The sequence below is a fragment of the Sinohyriopsis cumingii genome, chromosome 5 (genome assembly GCF_028554795.1).
Source record: "Sinohyriopsis cumingii isolate HCF-2022 chromosome 5, ASM2855479v2, whole genome shotgun sequence".
In the NCBI taxonomy this organism is placed as follows: Eukaryota; Metazoa; Mollusca; class Bivalvia; order Unionida; family Unionidae; genus Sinohyriopsis; species Sinohyriopsis cumingii.
Window position 1 is genome coordinate 37,059,755 of NC_142965.1, and position 13,381 is coordinate 37,073,135.

Below are 13,381 nucleotides of genomic sequence, written 5' to 3' on the forward strand. Positions count from 1 at the left end.
AGCTGGCACCAGAGACTTGTATTACATGTCTCTATTGGTACCAGACTTGTATTACACATTTTTACTTGCACCAGACTTGTATTACATGCCTCTATTGGTACCAGACTTGTATTACATGCCTCTACTGGCACCAAAGGCTTTTATTACACATCTTTTCCAGCACCAAAGGCTTGTATTACATTTCTCTGCTGGCACCAGCAACTTGTGTTACACATCTCTACTGGTACCAGAGACTTGTATTACATGTCTTTACTAGCACCAGAGACTTGTATTGCATGTCTCTACTGGCACCAGTCTTGTGTATTAAACATCTCTACTAGAATCAGAGACCTGTATTATAGGACTCTACTGGTATCAAATATGACATGCACAACACTTTTGAGTCAATTAAATGAAGTCAAACTTAAAATATATTTACTGATATCTGATTATTTCAGTATAAATAAAAATCCATATTTAGTTCAAGGGAAAACAAAATATTTTAGAATACAGACCAAATTTATTAGCAGTCATATTAAGTATATTTCAATGGACGGGATACAAAGTTTAAAAAATTGGCAACAAATATGAAATGTGTAACAATGTTTCTTTCACTGTAGATGTTATCTTTAACAGATAATGTCAATTTTACAAACAAAATAAAACAAGCAGTATAATGTCTTTTTTCTTCATTACAGGCATGTAATATTACTGTAACAAACACTGCAAACATTACGAGGTATACATAATAATGTTGACAGTTTCACAATCCACATGCCTGGTGCCATCATGCGTTGGCAAGTAAAGAAACTGCTCAGTTGTACAGCACTTTATTTCTGCACGAGTGCACAACGCCTTCAGAGGTCTCAGATATGCTTAATCACATGTACTTGGATGCAATTTGTTTACCTGGGATGCAGAAAATCACTTATACAAGAGTCCTCCATGCACACACATTTGCCCGACAGAAAATTCAAGAGCTTGCCAGTCCTGCTTCAACCATATGCTGAGTGGGAAAATGTGTTGATCAAATAATCATTTTAGCTGTGCTGATATTTACCATGTGAAAATTCAGTGGCTGAAAGACCCCCAAATGTACATGTTGTCATTGTAAGAGTACATCTGAAGAACATGACCCAATAGCTTGGCGGCAAGTTCAAAGACTTGACTAGCTGGAGAATGGTGGGAAAATATACTGATATTTACAGTGGCTGAATTCAGAGGCAGAAAGACCCAGTGTGTAATTGTATATCAAATGAACAACTTTAGCTTTCAATATTGTGTTCATTTCCAAGTGTAGTCAAATAAACAGTGCACGTGACCTCAAAATCAAGACAAGTTGAGAGTTGGACAAAATGTGGTTTGCAAATTTGGATAAGTATTTTGGGGCAAATTGGCGAAGATTGTAATGGGATTAAACAGAGTGCTAGAAGTTTCTAGAACTGATATTTCAAATTTCACATGGAACGCTATGTGTGATGTTTAACTTAGTGCATGGAATAAGACATTTCCTTGACCTGTCTTAATTCACTCTCACTTTAATGGACAAATAAGAATTATATATCAGTGTTGTAAAGAAGTAAGAAAATTAAACTCATTGGTAACCACTGATTCTAATCATCTGGAAATTTAGCCAGTTTAGGTATGCCCAATATGATTCTGGTAGGGGACTGCAACCTTTGCTGGTGGGACTCCTGTTTTTTCCAAAATAGGAGTCCTGGACTCCTAGTTTTAAAATCCTAGTGAGACCTCTGCCCTTGCTCTTAAATAATCTTTATTACTGTTCAGGGCATCTTTACTGCACAATTTGAAACTGGTCTATTGTCTATTTCAGGGCATGTGTACTGCACAAGTCTTATTAGCCTAGTTATAGTTAGAGCACTATTCATCAGACCAGGCTAACATTTAGAGACAGAAAAAGGCATATACTTTCTTTGTGTGTGCAATAGTTCCTATGACCCTGTAACAATAATATATACCCAATATTTCCTAGTATAAGAATATACTAAAACTTAATTTATCTTAGGTCCAATCCAAAACTTTTTAAAGTGACTTGTAAAAATTGTTCTTGACATTTTGAGTATTGGTATTGTGTGGTCTTCAGATGAGGAACCACCAACCATGGATATATGTGCTGGTAGGATTGAACCTGGAACCATATAGGTGGAAATCAAATGTGATAAAAAAGGGTGTTTCATTGTCAAATATTGTGAATGTATTTACTTTATTGGGTATAAAGTATCATAGTTTTTCACAATGTTACAAATGTATAAGTACTTAATTTCCATGAATTGGAATGAGAGGCAGGTGGTTGCTCATTTCCATTTAAGGATTATTATCATTCATTGGGTTTTTAAATTTCTGGTCTTTAGTAACCATGACAACTGGTACCTGATGGAAAATACTGAATTAACAGTATACTAGCACAAGTCTAATACATACATGTATTAATTTTACTGTGTTCACTTAATACTTCTGTATTACCATCAAATTTAAATAATAAGCACATACAAGAAAATAAACATAATGAAGAAATTAAGTTTACAATTTTCCTTCTGGTGTTCTGATGGCAAAAATAACTAATACCACATATACTCCCAAGTCGACTGCAAACAACACAGATCCTGACCAAATGGTGAAACAATAAACTCCTGCCATGCACTGGTATGATTCCCAATACATAGATCGCGATACAATATATTATCAATATAAATATCAAATTTCATGGTGGTTTCATCTTTAGAATGTCTGTCAGCAGTGGGGTGGTGCCATTTTATATGCACTGATCAGATTACAAACAGACTATCATCTGTTCATGTCATTCTCAATCTTTGCAAAAAAATCTTTCCAAACTGATACCTGTTATATATGTGATTTTTATTCAAATTCTTAGGCCATTTCAGGTTGCTCCATTTGATCAGGGGCAGGATTCATCTTGAACACCACACTCTTTGTTTCACACAGCAAGTATTTAAAACATTTTATTAACATCCACGTCTTCACTTACATATGGATGTCAATACAGTGCTATCTTCAAAACAGAAGAAATATTGTAATTTCCTCATGCAAATAAAATCGTATCTATAACAAGTGAGAGTGTGCGAACGAACTGAGTTGACTAACAACTAAATCCTTCACATTGTACTTCCTGCAGATTCAAACAACTGCTTTGGTCAGACCTCAAGTTTCTGCCAGTGAAAAGGTAAATAGTTGAAAACACCCACTTCCCATCTACAAAATTAATATGTGACCACAATTCATGCAGTTTGGAATCTGGCTCCTTGCTAATTATGCGCTAATTTTTTAATCTCTCAGCAAGTTCAGTTGCTGATTACACATGTGTAGCAGCGTAAAAACAGACATTACAAACTTGTCCCCACATGCAATTTAAGTACTTTAAAAATTATTTAATAGTCACTTTATATAAACTATGCTGCTTTGTATATAAATGGACCTAGTTTGGATGTCACTACTTCCAGTGTCACGCAGTGAATATGCCAGATTTAGTTCTGATTGGTGGTTAACTGTTTTCTGTTTTACTCTGGACTTTATCAAACAAAAACCACTAATCAGAATTAAATGCCTCATATTTCTCTCCATGACACACCGGAATTGTAGCCCTCAAATGCAGTGCCAGTAGACAAGAGGCAAAGCAACAGATTAACTTTGCATAATGTGGTTATTAAAGGATTAGTCAAGTACTTATCTCACACATGGGGAACAAATCTTTACACTGATATAAGTTATCAGTGGCTGAGCGCAGTGAAGTGACAAAATAATCAGCATGTAATTGGTGGGAATGGGATGTGAGAGCATATTTTAAACCATTCATATTAGCCACCTTGTGTTGATTTATTTGTAGAAGACAAGTAGGTGCTACCAAAAGTTTTATTTTTTACTGACAAAAATGAGTAAGTTTCCTGAAACAACTGCCTCAGACAAATTTTCAATTTAAAGAATGAAAAGGCAAACAACTAATAATTATTTACAATAGTCTGCTGAAGATGGGATAAGTATAGTTTTGTCTAGATTCTTCACCTCTTGTACTGAAATCTTCATTGATATGGAAAAATTAACAATGCATTGATATATAAATAAATTATGTCACCCCTACCTTGATCTGCTGTTGCACAATGCACAGCTGAAAAGGGTCTGTTTTTTAATCTACTGATTAGTTCTAATAAAATGATATGACTCGAATCTTCTGGCAGATGATACAAGATCAAAGCTGGGTATAATGCAGTTTGTAATACTACCTGACAAATAAGTGAGCATACGGTAAATGTGCAAAATGTAAAAATAATGTCAAAGACTTAAAAATGTGTTTTTCTAAAGGCTGCTGTTTTAGAATTGGTGTGAGTGTTTAGTTTTTAATCTCATTAAAATTCTGCCTTCTGATCTGATATACATTGCTGTCAATTATGCTTAATAAAAGTGAATATAAAACTTGCTGCAAAACAGATGGATAGTGGAAGACTTCTCTACTAAAGAAACATAAAAGAAGTCAGTGCATACAACCTTCACTAATATCGAATATAAGCATATACTCTTGTATTCCAGATGATACATTATGTAAATATCTTCTAAAAGAACCATCAGGCATGATGCTACTAACGCTGTATATATCACTGTGATTGGAACTCTCTAAATCAATGCATCAAGATCCTCTAAAATGTCACCTACGTTAACCCTAATCTTCTTCTTGTGCTCAAGACACCTTGTTGCTATTTTATATAAAGCCTCAACAGTATCCTCTGACCAATCATTCACAGATTTATCCAAAAGACTTGTCAGATCCTCCTCGTGTTCCTCGACATAACTTTTCAAATCTTTTTCATCTCGATCTTGATCCAAAGCTGGCAATCCTGTTATTATTTCCAGAAGGACGACACCAAAGCTGTAGGAGTCGAGTTTTGTAGAAATGTCAAAGTGATATGCCTCTGGTGCCAAATATGCTGACGTGCCAATTACGAGCGTAGTCTGAACAGCTGTTGTACCACATCCCATAGGACCAGTTCGAACTGTAGCAAAATCGCCAACTTTTGGCGTAAAATTCTCGTCTAACAAAACATTTGCACTTTTGATGTCTCTATGAATGATTCCTTGACTATTTAAATAATGAATACCATGGCCTGTACCACTTGCGATAGATAGACGTAGTTTGCCAGGTAGTGAAGGAGTGTTATTCTTTCTCAAAAGCCTATCTTCTAGTGAACCATTACACATGTATTCATACACAAGGCATTTATTAGGGCCATTGACTGAGTAACCTAACAGAAACACAATATTATCATGACGATATTTGGAGAGTGCCTGAAGTTCAGTTATAAATTGTTTTTCAGCATTGACATCTTTGACCTCATGCAATGATTTAACTGCCACTTTGTAACCATTTCTGAACAAACCAAGATACACTGTGCCAAATCCACCACGTCCAATAACCCGTCCACCTTTACTAATGCAGTCTGAGTTGAAATTGTCAGTAATTGCAGCTAGACAAGAGTATGGTACACACTGGGTTGGCCCATCTGGCATTAGGAGGAACAATTCATCAATGGACTCACACGGCTCTGATGTGTCTCTATCCGCTTCATGTACTTTAACTGCTCTCTGCAACAGTGTCTCTTGGTTTTCAAAGGACTCCATAGAATGAAAAAAGGGCCTTTCTTGACCAACAAAAAGACTTTGTGATGGATTTCCACCACTTTCATAAGATGGAATTCTATTAAACAATGTTTCCATATTTCCAGAATTGGCTGGAATTTCACTTTCTCCATGGCACTGATCACTGTCCAGTGAATGCTCCTGCCCCTCCTTGGGCTCATGTTTATTTTCCTGATGAAGGGCCCTTTTAATTTCTGTAATATCATCTTCTGTGTCATTTTTCTCCTTGTGAGGATCATGCCATGCTGGTACTGGCATACCCACAGGGGGTAGGTGCTCACCATCTTGTAGGCATGGTCTTGGTGCTCTACCCTGCTTCAAGATCTTCATAGAAAGATAATCTGCAGCTTCAATTAGGCTAGCATCAAGTAGTGCTTGCATTAAATGCCGTACCTGTGCATTCTGAGTTGCCCAGTCATCGATTATAGCTCTAGTTGGACTTCCATCAGGTTTCTTTCCTTTGTCTTCAAAAAGACGAACTTGGAGCTGGGAGTACCTGTAAAATATATTTGAAAGTCATTGTAAGAATTTATTTTAATTAAAAGTACAATACTTTAAACCTCTAAAGAGACAGCTGTGTCTCATTAGCATCCATCATATAATACGATTGAACCATGCATGAAAAATGTGGTCTTTTGTGACAGTTGGACCTTTGTGAAAGGTGCTATTCCAAAAACAGTTGTCTTTCAAGTATGGCTGTACAACAACAATTATTACATTTTTATCACAAATTAAAGTTATGTTGATTTAGGCAGACTTTACTTATTCTAATGACTTTTTTCTAATAAATTTGAATTCTCACACAAACAAAGGAACTTGTTTCCAAGTTTTGCTGACCCAGGGATCGTCCTGGGCTTCGCCAATGTCGCAAATTGCGATTTTTTTTCCTTATTGGCGACAAAAATATCCCATCTGGCGATTTTTTTGCCGACATACTTTTTGGTTATTTAATTTGTACATACAATCATGGATTTGGACTGAATAAATTTAAAGCCAGAACGAAAGGAAGCCATAAACTTGACTAAGCAATGCATTGGAATCAATCTGTTACACAAACGATCCTTTGTTCTTATTGACAACCCTATCTTTACAGTGCATTGTTACATCATAATCTGCTTATGCTGACATCTGGGCTGAGTACTGTATGCTGCGATACAGTCAATCATGCTACCGCACTATACCTACAACTGACCGACTTCTGAAGACGCGAATAGAACAGATACAATTAATTGTATGGCTAATCCTTCTGTTTTTTTTTTTTATACATATACCAATACAATAGTTTTGCTGAACCTTCATAGAAAACTGATAACCTTTGAAGTACCGACTACTGTGTATAAATACAAAGCAAATGGAAAAAATCTCAATCACAATTACATCTGTCGCCAGTGCAGCATTTTACTCATTGATCTTTTTCTTTTGTCATCAGTCCCGTGTTACGGCTGCAGAGACTTAAACTCCGCAACAAGAAATAGCAACAAAAAAAAAAAACAGTTTTGCATAATTAATAATAATTATTTATTTCTCAAAATACAGGAGTGAAAGAATCCCTAAATTGGGTGTGAATTTACGCTGATATATACGGTCCTATATTGCCAGGTGTTGACTCGTGTAAGTTTCATTCGTGGGAATGGAGATCCTATTTTTCTTGTCGAGAAAATTTATACAGCATTCAGTGATCATTCTTGGGATTTAGGAAGCAATTCGCTACAAGCTTTGTGAAGCTAGCCGGGGGGGGGGGGGGGGGCTGCTGAGAGACTACTGGTGTCACCTGTCAGCACTGACGACTGTGAACGTGGATTCAGTAAGATGAACCTCATAAAAACTGACATTAGAAATAAGCTCTGCATCTCATCTCTCGAGAATTTAATGAGAATCAGCATGTACAGATGTGAAAAATTAGACTTTGAAACTGCATTCAACAAGTGGGCAGCCCTAAAATCGCGACGGATCTTCATGTAACACTTTGTAACATTTTGTTAATGCTTGTTGTAATTAAAGTATTAACTAATCCATCTTTTGTAATTTTCATTGCCTGTTACATTAATAGACTAAATTAACACTTGGAAAAATGTACACTACTTTTTTTGGCGACACTTTTTGAAAATTGGCGACAAAATATTGAGGTTGGCGATTATTTTGGCGACAGCTTTTTAAAAGCCAGGACCATCCCTGCTGACCTATATTTCAGTTGGATGGAATGCCATGGAAGCCAGGAATGCAAAATCGGTTAAATGGTAAGTATCTTGAATGAAACGAAGCTATCTAAACACTTTCTTCAATATCAGTATATTTTTATTTGTTTGTTAAGAAGAAACATACTAAAACTTAACCCAATTTCAGCATTCCCAGCTTCCATTGTATTCCAAACAAAAGAAATGCCAACTGAACATGAAAATGCATCCATTTGTTGGTGTCACATTATTATTCTATCTGGACAAAGACAGCAAAGTAAGTATATCAATTAGACTTAAATGTATTAAATGTTCCTGAAAATGTAACCTCTCATTCTCCTGCCAATCAGCCTGGGATAACACTGCCAAATAATGGCCATGTGTAGCAAGATGTTGCAACCAAAAACAAAAACTTGGTGAGGCGTCTTACATTGTTGTACTACCATTAGTCCGAGTTTCCCCTGACCCTTGCCACCCCACTTTTGATATCTGGACATTGATGTTGGGGTGTAGGGTTAGTCCAGCAATGTAAGACATAGCACATGTTGTTTCTGTTTTAGTGCTATGTCTTATAGAGGTCTCGCTTGGATTTTAAAACTAGGAGTCCAGGACTACTATTTTGGGAAAAACAGGAGTCCCACTAGCAAAAGTTGCAGTCCCCTGAAAGAAGCATATTGGGCATTCCTGAAGTGGCTACATTTCCGACAAGAAGAACCAATGGTTGCCATTGAGTTTCATTTTCTAACTTCTTTACACCACTGACTTATAACTCTTGTTTGTGCATTAGAGTGAGAGTCAATTAGGTCTGGCCAAGGAAAGGCCTTATTTCAAGCACTAAGCTAGGCATCACACATATTGTTCCAAGTGAAATATCAGTTCTAGCACTCTGCTGAATCTCATTACAATCTTCATCAATTTGCCCCAAAATATTTATCCACATTTGCAAAAAAGCATTTTGTCTAACTCTCAACATGGTTTTTTTGGAGGTCACATGCACTACTCATTCAGCTACACTTCAAAATGAACACAATAATGAAAGCTAAAGTTATTCATTTGATGCACTCTTAAACAGAAATACATCACTGGTTATTTCTGCCTCTGAATTCAGTCATTGTAAATATCAATACATTTTCCAACCACTCTGCTGCTAGTCAAGTCTTTGAACTTACTGCCAAGCTATTTGGTCCTGTTCTTCAGATGTACTCTTACAATGACAACATGTACATCTGGGCTTCTTTCAGACACTGAATTTTCTCATTGTAAATATCAGCACAACTCAGAATGATCATTTGATCTACACATTTTGCCACTCAGTAGGTGGTTGATGCAGGACTGGCAAGCCACCAAATTTGCCGTCCGTCAAATGTGTGAATAAGGAGGAGTACTGTACAAGTGATTTTCTGTGTCCCAGATAAATAAATTGCATCCAAATACGTGTGATTAAGCATTTCTGAGACCTCTGGTCTTACTACCAAAATACCGGCCTTGTATAGGCTGTTCCAATGTCGGTTGACATCAGAATGAGTAGTCAAAGTTTCAGGAATATCTCACACACCTGGCCACCTATACTGACACTCTTCCACTAATTTATGTGTAATTAATAATCTTACTGTGCTGTCTTTATCCTGGCAGAATGAAAATATGACACTAGCAAATGGATGCATTTTCATGTTCAGTTGACAGACATTTTAATTTGTTGCAATGCAACAGTAGTCGAGGTATGCCAATGTATGTTTAAGTAGGCTCGTATGTGGGATATGTTTCTTGAACGAAACGAACCATTGCTTACAGTTCCAATAGGCATAATATAATTTTATTCGTTTAATAAAGACGACGAATATTTCACCTTAACCCGATTTCGGCATTCCTGGCTTTCAGAGCTTTCCAGCCAACTGAAATGTAGGCCAACAAAACAGGTCCATTTTTTGAGAATTTGAATTTACTAGAGAAAAGATATCAGGGTAAGTAAAGTCTGGCAAAAAACATAACTTTGCAGAAAAGCGACATTATCGGTTGCCAGTTGTGTGTGATATTCTTGAAAATTTGACTTTCGTTACACTGTTAGCCGACATCAAAACACGCTACACAGCGCTGTTAGTTAGGCAGTAAGACCCATCACCCCCCAGAACAAAAATATCGGGTGATGTGTCTTACTTTGTAGGACTAGGGTGTAGGGTCCGAGTCCACTGCCTATTAAAAAGTTGGAATTCGCCGACACCATTTGGTGTCGGTATAGGGTAGCCGCTTACTAGCCGGCCTAGCAAACTTGATCGAGATATACCTGCATGAAATCGATAGGAATGTGATTTATTTTCTCAAAAACCGCGAGTATACCATTCATGTCTTTGATCAGCTGACAGAAGAAACAAGAGTACATCGTTGCTGAAATTTACCTGGATCTCGCAATTTGCATTCCGAGTGACATGACTATACAAATCTCGCAACCTACATGCCATTTTTCATTTCATTTCACACTAGGAAAAATATCAGAATCTATTCACCTTGCTTCGAAATGCGGAGAGTCGATTTTCTTAGGAATGTGATTCACCATTTTTTTCCAGTTGTTATCAACATCCAGTAACAAACTCAGATATCTGACAGCAGAATAAGGCAAATGACGAATAAAAGTATCTTCAGTAACTTCTTTAGCACCTGTCATTTTTGTATAATTCGAGTTTTTCTTTACATGTCAACTCTACTTACGGACTGTGTTTGCAATAGTGCTATTTCTGTTTAACACGGAAGTAACGATCGGAAAGACGTCATGTGTCTTATTCTCCAATCGGACACAGTCTTATTATTTGAGCCGAATAAGCAACCCAGGAAGTGATAGCTATTTTTTAAAAGTGAAAACTTATATAAATGGTGGAAAAGTATATAATAAATTACATTAAAATTAATAGAAATAAATAAAAGAATCATAGCTTGATAAATAGATCAATATTGTTCCAGAAACAACGACATACGTCTGTCAGGATGGCCGAGCGGTCTAAGGCGCTGCGTTCAGGTCGCAGTCGGGTCTTCCCGGCGTGGGTTCGAATCCCACTTCTGACAATACTTTTTTTTTTTTTTTTTCTTCAGCGCATTATTCATTGCATCCTTTTTCATGTATACTTACGATACATATTTAATATATAATGGATTTAAAGCGCACAGAATGAAAGTTTCAAATTTATTCAATGATATGTATATTAAAAGTATTTATCTAGTGTATCTCTGTACGTATATTTGACATACCACGAGATAAAGAATTATTTCATTAAAAGAAATAAAAGGTTTCAAGAGTTTCCTTTCAATGAAAAATTGTATGCAATGAGTCGTATTCGATATGATATTAGTAATATGTTCATCCTTTGTTTCTTCTAGAGCTTTGCATCATTATCATGGGTACTTTTTCAGAGTATTTAAAAGTAAAAGTATTTAAAAGTATTTTTAACAACAAAAAAGGATTTAATGTCATCACTGTTTGGTCACTTAGATCATTGTTATAGGGCGAGATAGAAACCAATTATTTGCATCTAAATATTAAGAAAAACACATTCGTGAGACTGAAATTATTAAACGCCCATCAGAGTCCTTGGTTGCTTAATATGCGAGTACAAGGCACTGAATGGAATACTGCCTCCTTTTTGGTCAACCGAAAATCCCGTTGTCAGTAGAGGACGCTCTTCTACAGATATTGTGAAATTTTGAGAGGCTGGCTGCTGTAAGGTAAAGTTGTTTGCATTTGCTATTTTGAACTGAAATCATAAAACAATAGAATAATGTTATCTGAAATTTAGAATACCAAAAACAACAGAATGATCATATGTTAAATTAAAATACGAAACCTAGAGAGTACTGTTAATTTAAGCTACAATACCGAAACTATAGAATATTGTTATGTTAATTAAAATACCAAAGCTATATAATAATGTTATTTAAATTAAAACACCAGCAATAATTCTCAGACTTATATCCATGATTCAGAAAGTAGGACTATGTCATCTTCGCTAGCCAAGGTTCCGATATGTTAACCCTATCTACATAACATGTCCTAACCTTGGCGAGCGAAGATGGGTCTATATAGACGTTGTCAGGGTTTGAAACTAACATTAATCCGTTAGTCAGAGTCTAGTAGATTTCACTACAGACTATAAGCGGTAGTAATCTAATGGGTCTAAGGAACATTTTATTTTCAATTTAAATTAAACAGAAAGGGTGAGTGTGTTGAAGGTGGAGGTGGTGGGGCTGCTGTCTTTTGAATTTGCAAGGATAGCGATCGTTTTTCAACTGATTTTAGTTTAAGTTTATTTAAACTACCTACCTCAAAACATGCTTTAAGTTATTTGGCCATGCCTTTGAATCGAATGCCTAGAACGTTTGGAATGACAGAAACGACCAAAGGATATTTTCCGCACCTTGTCAATACAAAAGCCAAGCAACAGGCAGTCCTACCGCGCTTGTCTGACGCACACTATTACAACTCCGACAATATGCATACCGAACAGCGGGTACCTTTTTACGCTTAGTACCTCTCTCATGCTTTGGACCCTTTCGACTTTCAGGAAGAAATGTTAAGGTATTGTCGTTCCGACGTGGACATTTTACAGCGTTTTTGTGGAAAATTTTCGACAACTGTTCATAGAACATGGAGGGATCGATCCTTTTGGTGGAAGCCTGCAGTATCACCAAAGCGTGTTGCTTAGTGTAGCGCAAGCGATTCATGCCCGAGAACATCCTAGCCTTCATACTCAAACTAAAAGTTCATCAGACGTTGATACTTGACCAATGCTGTGCGATGGTTACATTACTTGTCCGAAAAGGAAGACAAATGAATCTAACATTTCAGTAACAGAGGAGACGGAAAGACCATTGGAAACTATTTAAGTGGATGGCTGAGATTTAGAAGACTCCAGCATCGTCTATGAATTTAATAGATGCTTATTTCACGGATGCCCTCTTTATGTTATCCTCAACGTGACACGAAAAATGAATTCTTACAGTGCACCATGGAATATTGTACGAGGTAAACTTACCACGCCTGAAGTTAGAAGAACAAGGATACCAAGAGTTTGAAATGTGGTAGTACGAGTACAATCGACGTTCGAAAACCGATCCTGAGTTTAGGCGCATCATGGATAGTTATAACGTGGTGCCACTCATTACCGTCCTTCCTGTCTCTTTACTGTTTTCACAGTCAACGTGATGCCGTGTGTTTACCACCCTTCAGATCTCATCCAAACCTGTGTAAAGAACTCGTAATTGCTCCATCACGTCAACTAAAAAATGCACCAGTGAAAGAAGGATACACGTTGCCTGTGACTTTGCATTGCTACTGTGACTGAAAATCGATTCCAAACGATCAAAGGAAAGTGGCATAGGTTTTCGGCTGGATCTGCACCCGAAGAATTAGCTAGAGCTGGATTTGTCTGCTTAGTTGAAGGATATAAAGTGAAGTGTTTCAGCTGTAGTGTGTCACTTCAAGAGTGAGAGACGAAAGACTCAGCTTACCTGGAGCTACTCGATGGTCTCTGCGCTGCCACTAGCTTCCTTTGCTGGGACCCAAGTAATATCTTCATGGA

General features: G+C 36.8%; 1 protein-coding gene and 1 non-coding gene across 2 annotated transcripts; one reads left to right on the forward strand and one right to left on the reverse strand.

Annotated features, from left to right (window-relative positions):
* Window positions 1-479: 479 nt before the first annotated feature.
* Window positions 480-10,569, reverse strand: LOC149798949 (interleukin-1 receptor-associated kinase 4-like). Its single transcript, XM_089957869.1, has 2 exons — window positions 10,319-10,569; window positions 480-6,139 (listed from the first exon to the last, which is right to left on the reverse strand). The coding sequence occupies exons 1-2, from the start codon at window positions 10,474-10,476 to the stop codon at window positions 4,624-4,626; spliced, it is 1,674 nt and encodes a 557-aa protein (XP_089813995.1). The 5' UTR covers window positions 10,477-10,569; the 3' UTR covers window positions 480-4,623.
* Window positions 10,570-10,787: 218 nt separating this feature from the next.
* Window positions 10,788-10,871, forward strand: Trnal-cag (transfer RNA leucine (anticodon CAG)). The gene has a single exon. It is a non-coding gene; the product is annotated as a tRNA-Leu (tRNA).
* Window positions 10,872-13,381: the final 2,510 nt, after the last annotated feature.